We start from the raw sequence: 19,966 nt of genomic DNA on the forward strand, positions 1-19,966 counted from the left end.
AGTGCTGTCTTCACACCATCCTCGGGAAGTCAGTAGTACAAATACTGTTCCCATTTTATAGGTGAGGCAACTGAGGCCTGTAGAGGGGAAGTGACCCACCCAAGGACAAACAGGAGCAGAGCCAGAACTAGAGTCAAGGCGAATGTATGGGAGAAAAGAAGGATCATTGAACTTTTTTTCTGGGAGGGACCTTAGAGTGAAGAAAGTCAAGTAGAAGCTGTGAAGCAGCCCTGTAAATAAATAAACACTGCTATTGGTCTGGAGGGATGATGTCACTGGTGTAGGAAACTCCCAGGGAGAAAACTCCATGCCCCAAAGCAGATGGTGACACAGCCAGTATGTGCTGTACTACCTTCCTGTTTTTCTTCTGAGGAAACCGAGACTCTTACACTTTACTTGACGTTATGAAGATCATACAGGTAGTAGGTAGCAGAGCTGCTAACTCCAAATTCAATGCTCTTCACTCATGATTCCTGGGCCTTCCAGCTAGAAGGAGTTTAGATTTAGGGCCATCTGAGAGTTTTGAAGAAAACCGTGCTTTAGGAGAAGTAATTGTATTAAATTTATGCAGTGCTTTGTGCCTTACAATGCACTTTCCTCATAGCCCTCCTGGGTGGTAGGTGACGAAACTGAGCCTCAGAGAGGCTAAATGACTTGGCACGGTGACATACCTCCTAAATGTCAGAACCAGGACTTGAACCCAGCTTCCCTGACTCTAGAGTCAATAATTGAACAGCTTTTGGAGGAGGAATTAAGGGGAGGTCTTGGAAAGGGGTAGCTATGTTGACACAGGTGCCCTAGAGAAGGTCCTTGGTGCCCTGAGTGTCCCATTTGCTAGATGTTGCTGAGAGTTGGAGGTGGGAGACCCTGGAGGCTGGAATTCATGTTGGGGTCTCTTATTCTCCCAGCACTGTAGGGTAAAGCACAGTGGATACTGGACCCAGAATCAGGATATAGAGCTAGGCTTAAATCCTAGCACTTAGACTAGCTGTGAGTATGAGCAAGCCACTTCAACTCTCTGAACCTCAGTTTCCTTATCTATAAAATGAAGAAAATCATACTTGTATGAGATGCAGCTCAGGCTTGTTGTGAAGAAGAGGCTTTGTAACCTTAAAGTGCTGTAAAAATGATGAATTGTTATTATTTCTACCAAGTACAGTCATCTAATATCCCAGAGGTCCCTCCTTCCCTCCCTCCCTCCCTCCCTCCCTTCCTTCCTTCCTCCCTCCTTTCCTCCCTCCCTTCCTTCCTTCCTTCCTTCCTTCCTCAGATGTACCTAGCATGTAGATTCTATTTCCCTTAACTCTTGCCTCATTCTTTTTTCTAGTTATTTAAATGACAAATGCCCAGAGACCATGCAGGCACATAAAAGGGAGGTAGAAAATGCTCTTAGGCCGGTAGACCAGGCAGGATGGAGGGCCTGAACTGAGCCTAGTGGGCTTACAGTGGCATTTTGGGCAGGAGAAAGAAGGGCTCCTGCTAAGGCTGCATAATCCCTTCTCTGCATCAGTAAGTTGCTGCTGCTTTCCTGTGAGAAGCCCTGGAACATTTGGGACTGGCAGACTTTCCTTAGTTATCCAGGGCTGTATTGGCCTTTTGCCCACGACAGTAGCAGCAGAGGCAAGAGACCCACTTGGGTAAGAGAAGATGCTCCAAGAAGTTCGTCAGGTATTGGATCCATGTTTTAATTGATAAAGAAAACTCTTGGGTGATTAAACTCCCCTTTTTCTCCAACTTGAAGAATCTTAGTTGCTTCTTGCTTTGGGAAGTTAAAGGACTTGCCCAAAGGCAAAGGCAGAACTTGAACCCAGGACTTCTGGCTCAGAGGCCAGCTCTCTATGTTGCTTTGTTGTCTGTTGGATGTCATATGTTAAAAATATAGAAATAATGTTAAAATATTGCTGGAAGGAACTTTAGAACCCAAAATGTCAGGACATAGAACATAGTAGACCTGGAATGGACTTTTAAACATAGAACATTAACCATGGAATGACCTGGAAGGGACCTGATAATCTGTATTTTAGCACAAGCGCTGGTAGCTCCTCCCAGGCTAGAAAGGAAAAGCTCTATTTCACCCAGCATTTAGCAGTGTGTTTTTTGCACACAGCAAGTGTCTAATAAATATCTGTTGTATTGCTTTATTATGAGTAGAGGCCCTATCTACCTACTGTTTATGATGCTTTAAGCAAGCTTTCTCATCTATAAGGTGATGATTTCTGAGGTCCCTTCCAGCTTTGAGTCTATGATCATCTATAATTGCCTATTTCAAGACCAGTCTCTCCATGTGGAGAGGCCCACCACCACCACTGAGTTGGCCACTAGATAATTAATTTTTTGGCCAAAGCAATTCAGGAAGACAGCTACTAAATCATGGAGAAGTTTTGACTTCTCTTGGTTGTGGGGAATACCCACAAGGGTGGAATCATGGATCTTTTGAAGTATACCTTTGTTTATGGTTTAATTTCCTCCATTCGTCATAGACATTGATTTGGAGTTTTTGCTGATGAGACAGGCCAGCAGTAATGCCGTCAAAGGGCTATGATTCTTTGTGTGGTGTTTCCAAATCTTTGCGGAGTATTGCAAACCCCTTTCCACATCTACTTGATGTATACACGAGTTTTAATATGAGGCTAATATTAGTTCATTTAACAGCTTGAATTTCAGTAGCATTTTATAGTTTTTAAAAAATGTATATTCTTCTCAGTAGCACTAAGGTAGGCAGTACAAGGATTATTGTGTCCATTTTACAGGTGAGCAAATTTTGAGTCAGAGAAGGAGTCTGACTTTTAAGATCTCATAGCAAGTTAGTGGAACAATCTGGACCTACAACTCAGGTCTTCTCACTCTAGCCCACACTCTTTCCACTGCCCTGGTTGCCTTTCCAAGTATTTTCTTCCATAGTGTTTGGCTTCCTCCACAGTGGAGAAGTTGTCTTTACTTCTCTAGAAGAAGGGCTTAACTGTCCACTCTTGGGTTTGTAGGAAAGAAGAGATCCAGTTCTAGACTTCTGTCCCTGTAGGTTTAATTTCCCTCTCCTCCCTCCTTCCCTCCCAGTCTCCCCCAGCCCCTTGGCCTGGCAAAATTGTGCTGAGTGAGGACTGAGGTCCTCCCTTCTCTGGCTCTGACATCTGCCGGCCTTCTGTTTTACCTTCAATCTGTCCTGCTGCTGAAACAGGCCTGCTAAACATGAAAGCACTTGGCAGCTATGGGTGGCGTCTTCGGCCAAGAACCTTTCACTACAAACCTTTCAGAGAAGTGAAGCCACTCAGAAATAAACTAACCGTGCTGCCAATGGGGACAGAAGAGAAATCGAGTATTGGCTGCTGAGAGGCAGAGAGGGAGGAAAGCCATAGATTCAGGGTGCCAGGAACTTGCCTTCCCCTGACTCCCAGGCATGCTTGGGGAAAGGTAGCCTTGAAGGCTGACCTGCTTTTGGAGAGGACTTCAGGTGGTCCACTTCCCTCCTTTTTTGAAGCCTAGCCATGTTTCTGAGCCTGGGCCAGTCCAGAAAGGCCCTGGGCTCCTAGCACAGCCTGCACCATGCTGGAAATAGGACTCAACACCCCCAAACTTGGGTTTTTGTCTTCTCCTGCCACCTACCTCCTTGTATGAACTGGGACATCACTTTTCTTCTCTGGACCTCAGATTCCTCAGCCATAAAATGTGGGGATTATACTAGAGGGTCTCTGTGGTTCCTTATAGCCTTGTTCACAGAAGCAGAATTTCAGAGTTGGAAGGGTCCTTGGTGACTTTGTGGTCCCACCCCTGCCACAAAAAGAGTCTCTTCTCTCACATTCCTTTTCTGAGCTTTCCTCCAGTTCCCCCCTTTTCTGTTCCAAGCAGCCCATCCAGCCTCAGCAGATCAGGGGCAGGTACTCTAGACCAGGGCTGTCACCCCAGTATAGCACAACAGGCGCCTTGCAGTCAGGGAAGGGAACTTGGGTTCCTGTCCCATGGCCTGAATGTGTGTGACACTGGACACATCATTTTGTTCCTCTCTGCTTGACTTTCTCGGTCTATAAAACAGGGATAGTGATCCCTGCTCTGACTGTTTCATGAGGGTGCTATGAGGATACAATGAGATAGTATTTGTGAAGATGCTTTGAAAAGTACAAAGTGCTATATACAGATATATTTTTATATTCATTCTGTAACCAAAGATTAAGCTTAAGTTGTGTTTTTCCCAGCCCCTAGAGTAGTGTTCTGTCCTTTTTTTGTTACTGTTCAGTTGTTTTAGTCACGTCTGACTCTTTGTGACCCCATTTAGAGTTTCCTTGGCAGAGATACTGAGTGGTTTGCCATTTCCTTCTCCAGAGCATTTTATATATGAGGAAACTGAGGCAAACATGGTTAAGTGATTTGCCCAGGGTCACATAGCTGGTAAGTGTCTGAGGCCGGATTTGAACTCAGGTCTTCCTGATGCCAGGCTCAGTGTTCTATCCACTGCATCACCTCGTACCCCCAGTTAAGCACATAATATGTGCTTAATACATGTTTGTTGAATAGGGTGGGGATAGTGACTTCTTGGCATAGGAAACCTCCTGAATGAGGAAACTTCTGTCTCCATAGTTTGCAGTCTTAATTGTGTAGAGCAGTAGCGGGCAAGCTATGTCTGGGGGCCAAATTCGGCCTGCCGTCTACTTTTGTATAGCCCTCTAGCTAAGAACGGCTTTTACATTTTGGGGCAGGCTCTAGTGTGCTGAACCTTGGCCTTGAGCACTGAGAAGTTGTGTGACTTGCCCAAGGTCACACCATCAGTATGAGTCACATGTGGAACTTGAACTCAGATCTTCCTAGCTCCAAGGCTATGTTTCCATCCATGACATCTCGTTCTTTCTAGGTGTTGACCCTGGGGTAGAGGAGTGGGAAATACCAATTAAATTTAAGTCATTTCAACAGATGTGTATAAGTACCTATTATGTACCAATCACTGTTAGGTGCTGGAGTTGATTTTGGTACAGAAATAGTGATGACGTGGTCCCTGCCATTTTTGCACGATGTGAAATAAATATTCAGTGCCATAAAGTGAACTGTATTGTAGAACAGAATAGAATAAGAACACGAAAGGTGTTTGAAGTTGAAGGGTGGGAAAGATCAATTGTGGCTTATCATTATTATTAGTAGTAGCTAGCATTTATATAAGGCTTTGAGGTTTGTAAAGCGCCTTACCAATAGTATTTCATTATTTCATGTCCTCACAGCACCCCTGGAAGACAGGTGCTATCATTATTATTATTATTATCATTATCACTCCCATTTTACAGATGAGGAAACTGAAGTTGAGGGAAGTTAAATGACTTGCTTAGAGTCACACAGATCTGAGTGTCTGTATCCAAGGCAGGATTTGAACTCAGGTCTTTATGAGTCCAGGTCCAACACCCTATCCACTGTGCCATCTAACAGTTTACAAAAGATGTTGGAGTGGGAGAGAGTAGATCAGGGAAAGCTTGCTAGAGGCAGCAACTTTTAAGCAGAGCCTTGAAGAAAGATGGTATTCTTATTCTTGCTGTCCTCCTGGAACCCGCCCTAGATGCTGTCTTCTCTCAGAAACCTTAATTGAACTCCCATCTAGGACACGGCTTTCTTCCTCAGACCTCACAAAGCCTTTTGTTTGTACCTGTCGATTTATTTGTCATATCATATTCTGTACTGTAGGCCTCACTCTGTGTGTATGGAAGCAGCATGAGGTAGAAGAAACGATGTTGGAGGCCTGGGTTCAAAGTGTATCCCCCACTTTAGAACTTTATGGTTGTGAGCACATCCCTTGATCATAGTTTCTACAGCTATAAAATTGGGATAGTAATACTGAACATTACCTACCTCATGGGGTGATGCAGAAAACACTATAAGCCTTAAAAGGGCATAGACATATGAGCTGCTCCACCTCCTCCCAGATCGTAAGCTTCTGAATGCCAGAACTTTGCCTTATCTAAACCTTGTATCCCTGCCAGTACCCAGCATAGTGTTCTTCACACACTACAGCAGGCATTGATCAAGATGGACTTTAATTGAATGGAGCAATTTTTATTAAAAGGCAGATGGAGAAGCAGAACAGGAGAAAAATATCAGAATTACAAGCAAGCTGGCCGTAGCCCTCTTTGTCCTTGGAGTCTGGCATACAAGAGGCATTTCAGAATACGGATGGGACAGAGGGCGGTGCTGACTGGCTGAGGGAGCATCCTCAGCCCGGCATCCGCTGCTCAGCTGCTCTCCCACTTTTTTTCTGCTTCAAAACTCCTGCATGTTTTCTTCAGGGCTCTGCATGATGCCAGAACATGGGTACTGAGGTGCTGAGAAGCATCCTATCATGTTACTAAAAGGTTTAGTGAAGAAACATATTCAACAATTCAATTAAATATTAAGCACTTTCTGTATACAAAGCACAGTGCTGAGTCTTCAGAAAAATGGTCTCTGTTTTCAATAGAGTTTGTAGTCTGGAAGGGGGGAATATGGCACATACATAAATACCTATAACATACAATATGCAAAGTCAATATATATATATGTATATACATATATGTGTGTGTGTGTACATATATATATCAGAAATCTAGAGACAAAGTGCTGTGTGAAATTTGAGACAGGGGAAAGTCATTACCATTTGGGGGCGGGGGGGGGCAGTAAGGTGGAGGTGGGATAGCAAGGCTTCCTGACCTATATGACTTTTGGGCAAGTTGTGCTCTCTGGGCCTCAGTTTCATTATCTTTTAAATTAGAGGATTCGATTAGATGATGTCTAATACCCTTTCCAACTTCAAATCTGTCAACCTATAAGTGACTTGCCCAAAGACAGACAGGTAGTATTTGAATTCAGCTCTAAAGGGTGGGTAAGAATCTGACGGGTGCAGGTCAGAGAGCAAGTGCAAGGGCCCCCCTCTGCATCCCGGCCACAGGGACAGCTTGAGCAAAGGCGTTGTATTAGGGAGGTGCAGTAGCCCAGCCTGGCTGAAGCATAAAGTGGTGGAAGGGAGATGAAGCTTGAGAGAGAGAGCGGCACCAGATTTTCAGTGGGACTGCCTTGAATTTGTAAGGCCCCCTCCAGCTGTAATACCTGCGGTCTTTAAGGCCCTGTCTCCCAGAGCCATAGAGGTGATTCTTGAGTTCTTGAGGACCAGTCCAGTGAAACTAAAGTGCTACCAGGTCATACCAAGCTGGACAGGCTTCCATTAAGAGTTTTCCTTTGGCTGTGTCTCTCATTTGAGAGCCAGCTAAGCTATGTTTGGAGATACTCATCGATGGATTTGTTACCCTATAGGGTAACAGATTGTTTGTCCACAGCAACCTTCCTAGATTGTCTACCAAAGGGCTTGCATCCACAGCAGTGGAGGGAGTAGCCACACTGATGAAGAAATCACACATCTCTGCAGTAAATAGTATTGTTATTAGTAATAATGCTAATGCTAACCTAGGAATTTGAGGCTCAGGTATTTAAACTTGGCAGGCAAAAGCTGAGCATTGCAAATTTCTCCATGTACTTAGTTTGCCAAATTGACCTGCTTCAGTACCTGGGACTGCAGTAATGGTGACACCTGAGAAATATCCCTCAGTCCTTAAGGAAAGAGGGCCTGAAATCATCACTTTCACCAGCAGCTCCAAGTTCTCCCTATTTTGACTATTTTGCATATTTTCAGCTTCAGAATTCTGGCCAAGAGTCCACACACAGCTTTGGAATCAGATTCACAGGATCAGAGTTTTTAGAGCTGGAAGGAACCTTAGAGAGCATTTTATTCAACCTCCTTATTTGTAGAAAAGAAAACTGAGGCTTTGAGAGGTAAAATTACCTGCCCAAGGTCATACAAGTGGTAAAGAGCAGAGCTAGGGTTTGAGTCCAGGTTCCTGGAATTTAAAACCAGTGTTCTATCTACTGTTCTGTATCCTAGGATTAACTTACATCTAGATAGAATTTTCACAACCACCTTTAAATTAGGTACTACAAGTGTTATTCACCCCATTTTACAGATGAGAAAACTGAAGCTCCAAGAGCTTTAGTTACAAGCCTATAGGCATACAGATAGGAGGAATGAGAGGGAAAATGTCTGTTCAGTTCTTCCTGATTGCAAGTGTATCCACTGTACCAGGCTGGGAAGGGTTCAGTGCTTTGCTAACTGGGCATTCTGGCCTTTGGAGTTCCCTAGGCCCCAGGGAACGAGTCTGCTATAAGGTATTCCCTTTGAGGGAATATTAAGGAAAAGCTATGCTGGTTTCAGGTCTCTTAAGGTCCTAATCTTTCATCTTCAACATGTGACTAAATATTGGGAGAACTATTCATTTGGTTACATCCCAACTAATATCATTAGTTCCTTGAAAACAAGATGTTGGGTGGACTGGTAATATGGGGACAATAGGAAATATGTTCCTGGGTGGCCAAAAATTGTATTGTAAAATTTTAAAATAAAATAGGGGGAATTTTACAGGGCCAAAGAGAATCAAAATGCTGAGCCTTGAAAGAGGAATAACAGGGTATGTGGCGGGTGAGGAGGGTACAGTAAATGTAGTAGTCAGGTTTGCTTGGATTATAGAATGGGTGGAAGGGAGTAATATGTAATAAGGCTGGAAGGTTTAGGTGGTACCAGATTATGTGGCACCCTCAAATGTCAGGAAAAAGATTTTGAAATTTACCTAATACGTAATTGGGAGCCACTGAAGATTTTTGAGCGGAAGAATGACCTCACCAAATCTGTGCACACAGATAATTAAATTGGCAGTAGTATGAAGGGTGGGGTGGAGGTGAGAAGACTTGTTAGAAAGGTATTGCAATAGCATAGGCAGATGATAATAGAATAGAGCAGCAGTTCTCAAACTTTTTATCTCTTTGTACTCTTAAAAATTATTGAGTCACTCCCCCCAAGAACTTTTGTTTATATGGCTAAATATATTAATTGATATTTACTATATTAGAAATTAAAATGTTTTAGTGTTATTATGAAAATAATTTCGACTTCATAGAACCCCTGAAATGATCTCCAGGACCCTCAGGAGTCCCCAGATCACATTGTAAGAACCACTGGAACAGAGAATTATCTCTACCTGGTAGAATCTCCTCTTCTTTCCTCTCTTCTCTCGGGAAGGTGAGGCTAAGGGTGGAATGGGACATAGGAAGTAACATCTCCTGTGGACCTTCCTAGCAACTATATTCTTTTTTTAAAATTCAATTTTATTTTATTTTCAGTTTCTAATTCTCACCCTCTGCCTTCCCCCTCCTGACCCATTGAGAAGGCAAAAAAAGCAAACAAACCAGAAAACCAAAACTCATTACAAATATGTATAGTTATGCAAAACAAATTCCTGCATTAGCCATGTCCAAAAAAAGAAAGAAAAAGAAAGGAGGAAAAAATATGCTTCAGTCTGCACTCTGAGTCTATCATTTCTCTATCTGGAATGGATGGCATGTTTCATCATGAGTCCTTGGGAATTGTGGTTGGTCATTGTGTGGATTGTAGTTATTACTTAAGTCTTTCAAACTTGATTATCCTTACAATCTTCAGCAGTCATTTTTTAAATGACAAGACTGGATGCTCTCCACCAATCAGAGGGTATAGGCGGAGGAAGAAACGGAATTAGAAGAGATCCTTAAATGGGGTTGGATTTTCATGGACTCATATCATTATTACCCAGTGACATGGGTTGGTGCAACATCACAGGGGGCATCTTTGGATTGGGGCACTGAATTTGCCTTGATTGGAATTCTAGACTCTCTTGTTCTGTCTCACTACAGATTGGACAAATGGCAGATGACACGGTAGCTGAGATGGACAAGCACTTGGCATTGAAGACCAAGGAACTCTTGGGCTAAGAAAGAAACTCCCGATGAGTCCAGCTGTGGAAAGTTTGCAGAAGTAACAGTGTCCTAGGTTGTATTTCAGGGCCAAAGCTTTGGAGCATTGCAGTTGACTGGATTCTTCTCTCCTGTGCTTTTTGTTACTTTTAGGAGGTGTCCTTTTTGGATGTCTTGTTCAAGCCAAAAGATTGTTTCCTGTCTCCCACAAGACCATCAACTTGTATAGGACTGGACCATTATAACTCTTAGCTGACCTTGATGTCGAGTAATTTTATGTTGGGCATGCATCCACTAAGTAAATACCTGTAGTTGAGCCCTGTCAGGCTGAGTTTCCTTCATTTGACGTTCCTGAGGGAACAGGAATATTAGTAAATTGTGACCATCTCTCTGTCTTCTGTTAAGCACTACCTCAAGGAATATTTAGTGTGGGCTTGTTTTCTTCCTTTTGAATGAGAAAGTGGGTACATTTTGTCTTACTGATTGTTCCTGAGGTTGAACTTCATGTCCACTGTTGGGGAACTTTACCTGTAATTCATATTCTGAAGCTAGGCCTCAATTTTAAATGTCTCTGTATTTTGCGTGTAGTCAGTTTTCACTGATGAATTGGGTCTAAATAAAATGAAATAAACAAAAACAACCAACAAAGATGAAATCTTTCATTTCCATCTCTTCTCTCTCACTAGTATTTGGCTTGAACTACCCTTGTTCCAGTAACTTAAAAAAAAAAACCAGAAAGTTGGAGTGGCCCACCTTCAAAAATTCAGTTAAGTTAAAAGCTAGAAATAATATACACAGAAATATTTCAAGAGACATCAAGTAACTTGCCCAAGTTACTGATTCTTGTCAAAGATTGCTCAAGTTACTGAATTTTGTCAAAAGATAAAATTGCCTGGGAAAAAGCAAGAGGCTCCAGCTTGGAACAGAAATGTTGAATCTCAGAATCACCAAATGCTAGAACTTGAAAGGGTCCTTAAAACATACAATGTTGAAGCTGAAAAGGAACAGAACACACAATGTTAGGGCAAAGAACATAGAATGGAGAATTGTAAGGGAGGTTAGAATGCATTGAATTTTGGAACAGAACAAAATCTTAGAGCCACGAGGCACCTTAGAGGTCATTGAGTCTGGCTCCTTCAGTTTTATATTGAGGGAACCAAGGCTCAGAGAGGTTGGGTGACTTGCGTAGTGTCACACAGCTAGGATGTGTCTGAGGCAGGGTTTGAACCTAGGACACATCATGCTACCTTATCGTGGAGCCCCACCAATCTCGGGGCAAGTATAATTTCTTCCCACAGTTCACATGATGGATGCTTTCTATTCAGTGTCACAACTATAAGACATATTCCTCCCAAAAGGATCTGATGTTTTAGTGGCTTGCGAGCTTATGAGTCTGCTAGCGTGATATGGTAGCCAAAAAAGCTAATGAAATCTTGCACTACAGTAAGAAAAGCACAGTGTGCAAAGTGAGGAAGGTGACAGTCCTGCTGTACTTTGCCTTGGTCAGACCACATCTGCGCTATTTTGTCCAGTTCTGAGAGCCACATTTCAGAAAGAAGAGTCTCTAGAGGAAGCTGATAGAATTGTGAAAGGGTTTGAGATATTGGCATATGCACAGCATTGAAGGAAGTGGGGTGAGAGGCAGGGAATATTTGTCATAGAGAAGATTGAGGTGGGAATGGAATAGTATAGTTGTCCTTAAGTATTTGAGGCAGCATCATGTGGAAGACAGGTTAGATTTATTCAGCTTGTAGGAGCAAGGGGTAGAAGTGGCAGGGGGGCAAACTTAGGCTTGATGCAAGAAAGAGCTTCAGAACAGTTAGCCATCCCAGAGTCAAATGGACTGCCATGGGCAGGAGTGGGTCTCATCTGAGACCTTCAAGCAAATGCTCGATGTTACAGAGGGGGACCCTGGTCAGGAATAGGTTGGATTCTTTGGCCTCTGAGGTCCTTTCCAACCTTGAGATTCTGCCATAACTGCCTCTAATTAGTGGCTGAAACAGCCCTCCAACAGCAAATAGACTTCCCCCAAATGCAGGATTTTTTTTTTTAATAAACAGAGGAAATGATAAATTATGTAGTAACTCCACTCCAAAGGCATTTGGTTCTTAACAGCCGAGTCCTCTGTAGTCTTTAAATAAACAAAAACTTATTTTGTGAACAGACAGGAAAAAAATGAAAGATTTTCTATACTCGGGTTCCACATGTCAACAATTTCTCCCCTGTGTGTATTTTGGCCAGAGCTCTATATCATGATAAATGAATAAAGGAAAACCTCGAGCCCAAGGCAGTCCAGACAGCTCAGCAAATGGCTTTCAGCTGATTACTCTATTTTAGTTGACATTTATCAAATAGTTTCTTGGTCCCTCTCTGTGTCTGTGCTGCAGGGGTAACAGGCTGGAAGGCTTTACCTGCCCAAATATCCTAAGAAATTTTGGAGCAAGTGATTTTGTGTTCTTATTTAGGGGGGAAAAGCTGGGTCAGGATGGAGAAGCAGGGTACTGTAATGTAAAGAACACCAAATGGGGTAGAGGGGTGTCAAAATACCAGATCCAAGTCCCAGCTCCCTCTAATTAGAAGCATATCCTTGAGTAAATCACTTCCCCCCTGGACTTTAATTTTCTTATCTGTAAAATAAGGGAGTTGTGCTCAGTTGTCTATATGCTAACACTCTCTCTCTTCCTAGATGTTTTGCTCTGAAGGTCCTTTCCATCTCTACTATTCTTCATTCTAAGGCCTTTCCTTGCTCTTATATTCTTTGTTCTTTGTTCTAATATCCTGTGTTCTAAGATCTTTTCTAGCTCTAACATTCTAACAGTATAAGACAAACTCTTGTAATAATTAAAGTTTAGATAGTGGTTGTATGGAATACAGAGAGGCTATTAAAACAAAACAGATGCGGTAGGTAACGAGGGATAGGGGTGGGGGTGGAGGGAGCAGGCAACAAGGAATGAGCCAAAATAGTCTGAACTGAGTGGGCATTAGGCATTAAGTAGATGAGCTGAAAAGTGATCACTGAAAAAAAAAATACAATAACCAATCAGGAGGGTTCTGCTGAGGGTATAGGAATCTCTGAGTACATGGATTGAAGAGGAGTGGTCCCCTAGGCCTAAGTGGTGTCCCACAGCAGCAGTAGTGTAGGTTGTTGTTAAGGGAATCAAATCCACAAAACTATCAAGATGGGGATTTGGCAAAGGCTACAAAGACTAGATAAGGGGAATAAATGAGCAGAAGGTGTTGATCCTGCCAAAAGAATTGTGGAGAAGAAAGGGCTTTGACGAGTATATGAAGGAAGAGAAATTCTAAGAAGTAACCTTTTTTTAAGCAAAGGGACAAAATTAACAGCTATTTAATTTTTTTTTTACCATCTGTCATTAAGAAGCTAAATAATGAAAAGGGAGAAGGACCAAAAATAAGGAAGACTTTACCTTGAAATCAAAGGCTAATAAGAGGCAGTGCTGTAGTGGAAAGTTCATTGGATTTAGAATCAAGATTTGGACATGAAATCTTGGCTCTGACACTCACTAGTAGTGTGACCTTGAACAAGTCAGTTAACCTTTCTGCACCTCAGTTTTCTCATCTGTAAAATGAGGGCACTGACTTCATGACGTAAAGTGATAGACAAGAGGTGCAGAATGAGATACACATTTTTGAAGATGGCCAATGTGTAGATTTGCTTTGCTCAACTGTGGTTTTGCTTTTGTTTTTTGTTACAAAAGGTTAAATTTGGAGGGAACTGAAAAGAATTGAGTGAACAGAGGGTGGCTAGTGATGGCAAAACAGAAACAAAAAATGATAAAAGCATCAGTGAAGCATTTAATATAATGCATAGAAGAGAACAGAATGAGTTCAGAAGGAACATAGATGAGCGAGAGCTTTAGAACTAACATATTGAATTTATTATTTGCTGGAAATCCCAACCTGTACATGCTAGAGATTCACTTTTTTGTGTACAGTTCCCTTTTCCATTCTTTGTATTTGAAAATGTCCATATTTGTTGATGTTTGTTGAGTTTAGAATAACTATATATGTGTGTGTGTATCATATATACACACATATGTATACATACACACACATATATAAACATATATTTAAAATGAGTAGTTGGACTAGCAGATCTTTGAGGCCCCTTCCAACTCTAAATTCTATGATCTTCCAGAGTAGGTTGGCCTTGAGGTGTTGGTTGATGACTGTCATTCAAGATGGCAGCAGAGTGAATTGATAAGAGCTCATTTAACAGCACTGTCCTCACAACTCCGTGTGAGGTAAGTAGTGAAAATTTTATTGTTTCCATTTTGCAAATTAGGAAATCGAGGTCCAGATCAGGGAAATGACTTGACTTATAGTCATTTTATCCTCAGAAGAACTTTCCTGATTGGGGCTGGGGCGGGGGGGCTATTATTGCTTTAATTGGCTGTAATACTTAATAATATGTAATACATTTTTTGCAATAATATTAACATGACAGTTACTATAATAATGATTTAATAATTTGATAATTATTGTTTTATTTTTCCTATCACCTCTTCTTTGCTCGTTGACTCAGTGCCTAATGTCCACTCAGGTCACACCGTCTATTTTGTTCCATTTCTTTTCCCTAGTTATTGTATGTTTCACTTTGGTGCTCTGCATTCCATACACATCCATCCCCAAACCCAGGTCTTCTGATTCCAGTTTGGTCCAGGGTTCTTTCTACTATACCCTGATGCCTTTCGCTATGCCTTTTCTAGACTCTATTTGTTGCTAACCCAAGCTGCAATGTAAACTTGTTTATTATGACCCAAGGCAGTTGCTGGTGAGCAGAGTTGGTTGTTGACATAATTGTTATCTCTTTCCAGGTTGATGTCTTTTACCTAGTACCAATATTAGCTCTAATATTCTGTGTTTTGTTTTTAATATTTTTTTGTGTTAAGCTCCTTCCCTTCTATGTTCTTACATTTATCATCTAATTCATTTCTTTCATCACTAACATTTTAGGTTTCGATGAGTCTCATAGATAATACATGTGTGTCAGCTATTATAAGTGGAAACTCTCCTCCTATAAACGTTTGGATTTGATTTCCTATAGCATCCAGGTACTAAAAGGTGCTCCTGGGACCTAAGCAAATCAGCACCATGGCCAGCAGTCAGGCTAAGTGCTGACAGCATCATATTAACAAGGAAAAAGTCCTGGGTTCAATCATTTCAATTGGTGAATTAGTGTTGCTGCTACAAAATGGGGTAGGGGTGGGGGTGGGGAGAGAGATAACCACAAAAACAACAACATTGTGCCAGGAGTAAGGAGGCCTGGATTTTCAAACTCTTTTACCAATAACCAAATGTGTGACCTTGGATGAGTCATTGAACTTTTCTGGGCCTCAGTTTCCTCACCTGTAAAATGAGAGGCTTAGATCTAATAATATCTCAGGACCTTTACAATTCTAATATGCTATTCTAAAGTACTTCTCAGCTCATTCTATGTTCTAGCATTCCTTCCAGATAGAACATTCTCAGTTCTAAGATTCTAGGTTCCTAGATTAATAGATTCTGAGTTTGTGGGGATCTCAGAGGACAACTAGCCCAATCTTCTCATTTTACATATGAGGAAACAAAGGATCAGAGAGGTTAAACGATTTGCCCGAGATACAGGGAGTTGCTGGCTGGATGAGAATTCTAATCCAGATCCTTGCCACTGAGCTTTCCGTTACACCATGCTACTTCTTTGTTCTGATCTTCTGATTCTGACCCTGTATGTTTTTATATTCTGTGTTTTAATGTCCCATTAAGCTCTGGCAATCTTTTTTATTTTCTAATATGCTTTGTTTTAAGGTCCCTTCCAGCTGCATAAACCATGTTCCATGTTATAACATACTATGTTTCAAGGCTGTAACATTCTCTGGTCCTATGTGATACCCAAAATACATTTATAACTGGGACCTGAGGTGTTTCTGTGGCAGCACAGGGATCACTCAGAGACACCCCCTCCCCCGGTGCTCCCCTCCCCAAGGCTGGCCTGCTGAGAATACAACCTTCCACGGAAACAGCAGGGAAAAAAACCCCTTAGGACTCTGGCAAGCTCTTGACATGGTTAAAAAACCAACATTGCTCTTCAAAATAGATGTGATTGGGCTCCTTGTGATCCAAAAGAGACACTAAGATTGCTTTGTGCAGGGATGAGCCATTCGCCTGATTGTGCGCTTCCCAGATTTGTATAAAACAGAATACGGATGGTGTGTCAGAGTTTACCGCTCACAGACATTTTCTGTGGCAAGCTCTGCAAAATGTATCAGTCCAATCTCTGCCTCCTATATTCAGTGTTGATTAGACACTATTTCTGCCTGGATTTTCAGAAAGCTCAAGTGCTTTTTTAATCACTACCGAGGCTCATTACTGCTCTGCAGTGACTCTCATGTCCTCCAGTTCTCCTTTCAGATTAGATTCTATAGTCAGATGAATATTGGATGATTTCATTACATACAAATGCAATCAACAGTTTTGCATAAATTTCTTCCCTTTTCTTGAGTTTCAATTGACCCCAGCACCCATGGCGGCAGGCGCAATACACATGTAAATGAGATGGATTTGCAGCAAAGATAGGAGCCTATAGAGATGGGTACAAACACAAACGAAACTAGTGGGTATGATAAATGTTAGAGCTGAAAAGGATATTAGAACATAGACCAGAGAATGCTGAAACTAGAAGGGGCCCTAAAACAGAATGTTACAACATAGACCACAGGATGTTGAAGAACATAAGATATTAGAACACACATTTCAGAGGTGGAAAGGACCTTAGAGAAGCCCTTTTATATTATTTCTGACCCATCTTCTGCTTGACCACCTACAGTTATGGGAAGTTCACATACGAGATAAATTCTCCTTCAGACTTTGGAACTCATTCCATGCTGGCCCAACATGTCAAACTCAGGGAGACTGTCCTAGAGACAAATCTCCCTTATTGCTCATTCTCAGGAATATTTTTTAAGAGTAAGGATCAGGGATATGCTGGTAGATGCTTAACAACTAGCTCTTTGAAAAATACATGACACACTTTTAAGTTTAATCTAAATTATTAACATTTTTCTCAAGTGCGTTCTTAGTTCTAGACAGTCAATAAAAAGATAAATCAAGCCCTTATTTGTAGCATTTGTCAGTTTCCAAGGTGCAAATGCACACACTGAAAATTTAACAACCAGCTCAAGAGCTGGTATAAACTAGCTCCAGCACAGCTCTGAGAATTATCTATAGGATTGTAGATTTGCAGGTAGAAGGGACCTCAGAGGCCATCTAGCCCAACCCCCTCATTTTAGAGATGAGGAGACTAAAAGTCCAGGGCAGAGGGATAAATGAACTGCCCAATGTCACATGGACAGTAAGCCTCTGAAGTAGAACTTGAGTTTAGGTCTTCTGATGCCAGAAGTCAGAGTGATCTTTTCCACTTTACCAGTGAACCCTCAAGCTATATCCTGGCAGCTCGGGCCCCTCACATGACTTTTCCATTGGGCTGATTTGCCCAGCCTTGAAAGTGCATTGTTCTGTACCCTCTCCTGCACCCTCTGTAAGCTAGCGAATTGTCAAGGGTGGGATTTCTGAGCATCAAGACTTAAGATAGAGCAGCCCCAAGTTCCAAGCACCAAGATGGCTAATAGCCTTTGAGGCCCTGTTCCAATGAGTAGTAGCCTGGCTACCTTGCTCTGTCTTGTGCCCAGGCAGGCAGATGCTTACAAGCTTTTGGAGGATGATAATGACCATGCACCTGCATATGGCTACAGACACAGCAGCCTGGCAGAGGATGCCTGTTCCCTAGTTATCTCTGAGAGGCATCATGGCAAAGGGTGCTGCTAGATGAGGAGCCAGAGACCTGGGTTTGAGTTGGTTTCTGCACTTGTAGCATGGCCTGTGTGGCAAGTCACTTCATTTCCCTGAGCCTCAGTTTCCCTTTCTGTAAGAGAGGGATAATGAACCCATATCTTGTTGTGAGAATCAAATAAGATAATGTATACAAAGCATGTGTAAACTAAATTATTACCATTATGACCGGTTTACTGTCAATGTAAAATTAAGACAACTGACAATCTTAGTTACGAGGCCACCAGTCAAGTTTATAATATGGTGGAAAGATCTCTGAACTGGCAGGAGATCCGAGTTCCAGTCTCAGCTTTGCCACTAAGTCTTTGTATGTTCTTGGGAAAGTCACTTCTCATCTCTGGGCCTTAGTTTCTTGCTTTGTAAAATTAGGACATTAGACTAGATCACCTCTAAGGTTCCTTCTGGCTCCAATACCCTCTGTTTTAACATTCTGTTTATTCTAAAGTCCCTTCCAGTTCTAACATTTCCACATTCGAAGTTTCCTTACAGATCAAACATTCTATGTTCTGTATTCTAACATTCTATTGTTCTAAGGTCTCTTCCAGCTCTAATGCAGAAATATCCTATGATTATGGAGTGAGGGCTACCACCATGGTCCAGATTCTCTTCCTTTCTCAGTTTTCATCCCTCCTTCCCATTCAGTGTCTTTCTTTTCCTTCCTCTCCCTTCTTTATTTCTCTGACTGCTTCTCTTTTTTTTCCTTTTTCTCTCTCTCTCTGTCTCAGCCTCCTTTGTTTGCCTGCCTAACTGCCTATCTTTCTAGCACTCTCTGCTGTATCTGTAGCTGAGTGAGAGCTGACCTCCCCCCTCTGCAGGTCTGAGTGGCCTTTAGGAAGAGGGGAATGAGGGGGTGGGGTGGGTAAGGCTCTGAACTTCGAGGAGCCCCATTGCAGTGACCTCCCCCCTGGCTGGGGTAGAGCCCCCCTGGCCATCCATCTTCCAGTAATGTGAGTTTCTCCTCTTCCCCTGGGATGGCATGGGGGGAGGGGAAAGGCTTCTAGAAAGCCATCACTCTTTCTCTCTTCATGAACCCATTTTATTACTGTTACCAGAGTTCAACTGGGATACATCAGCACTGAGGTCACCAGAGAGGGGTTTCTGTGAGGGAGGAGGGGAGTGGGGAGAACAGCTTTCCACATGGAGGATTTTTTTTCTGTGGTGCCTCAGGCAAACAGAGGTTTATTTCTTTATTCCTCCCTGCCTCAAGTCTTGTTTTTTGGTGAGGCCCTTACTCTCTGTGTGACCTGAAACTGCCCTGTTCCTTTTTGCTCATTCCTTTTCCCCAGGGCTCCCCATCCTGAGGACAGTCTAGGATGTGTGTGACCCAAAGCATCATAGGATATCAGAATGAGACAAGATCTTAGAGACCATCCAATGTAGTGTGCTGGGACTGGAGGACCATGGTTCAAATCCTACTTCTGCTAAATATCACTGATAAAATCTTAAAGCAGCTCAATTCACTTCCTTAGGCCTCAGTTTTCTGAGTTTGGACTAGAAGATCTTTCAAGTTCTTGGTCTCTCAGATGTCAGAACCTAGTCTCAAGGAAGGAAAGGTCACACAGTGACTGAGTGACAGAGCTAGTCTCTTGACTCCTAGCCCAGTGCTGTGGCCCATTGTAGCACACACAATGCCTCTCAGGCCAGGCCTAGCTCCTTGCCTGTTCCCAATTACAGGGGATAAGCATTGCTCTCTGACACTCACTGATAAGGAAACAATTTATTAAATGTGTGTTCCAGGTGCTTTAAAAATATCGTTTTACTCGACCTTCACAACAACCCTGGGAAGTAGGGACTATTATTATCTCTATTTTACAGAGGAGGAAATGAGGCTAGGGTCACACAGCTAGTATGTGTCTATGGGTGGATTTGAACTCAGGTCTTCCTTCCCCCCCCCCACCCCCCGCACTTTATCTGCTGCATTGCTTAGCTGTCTCTAGGTAGGGATAATCCTGATGTTATTTCAAGGCCATCCACCATCTGCCCCACTCTCCTTTTCAGGCTTAAGTGCTTACTGTTTTCTTATGTATACTTGCCACTCAAGACCAAACCAACCAACACTCTCCACTCCCTCTTTTATCTTCCCTCCCCTGCCCAGGTTTTCTGCTTTTGAATCCTACTGTTTTCTCTACCTAGTATGTCCTTCTTCACCTCATTCTACCCATGCACTCCACCTATTTATCCTTCAAGATTCCAGCTCTTCTGTCACTTTTTCTGTGCATACTTCCTTGAGTCCCCATGAGAAACCTGAATGGCCCCTTCCTCCTCAGATACCTCATGCCCCTTTCTGTATATCTCACATTTGTATCATAGTTATGTGTGCCCCTGCCTCTCCATGATTCCCTTT

The 19,966-nt window shown here is 42.4% G+C and overlaps 1 protein-coding gene across 1 annotated transcript in view; it reads left to right on the forward strand.

Annotated features, from left to right (window-relative positions):
* The window catches only part of MRRF (mitochondrial ribosome recycling factor), a 54,298-nt gene extending 43,873 nt beyond the window's left edge, over positions 1-10,425 (forward strand). The window contains exon 7 of the mRNA XM_036750548.1: positions 9,715-10,425. Within this exon, the coding sequence (XP_036606443.1) occupies positions 9,715-9,792 (78 nt within the window). The 3' untranslated portion in view covers positions 9,793-10,425. The remainder of the gene's footprint in view (positions 1-9,714) is intronic.
* Positions 10,426-19,966: the final 9,541 nt, after the last annotated feature.

The sequence above is a fragment of the Trichosurus vulpecula genome, chromosome 3 (assembly GCF_011100635.1).
Source record: "Trichosurus vulpecula isolate mTriVul1 chromosome 3, mTriVul1.pri, whole genome shotgun sequence".
NCBI lineage: Eukaryota > Metazoa > Chordata > Mammalia > Diprotodontia > Phalangeridae > Trichosurus > Trichosurus vulpecula.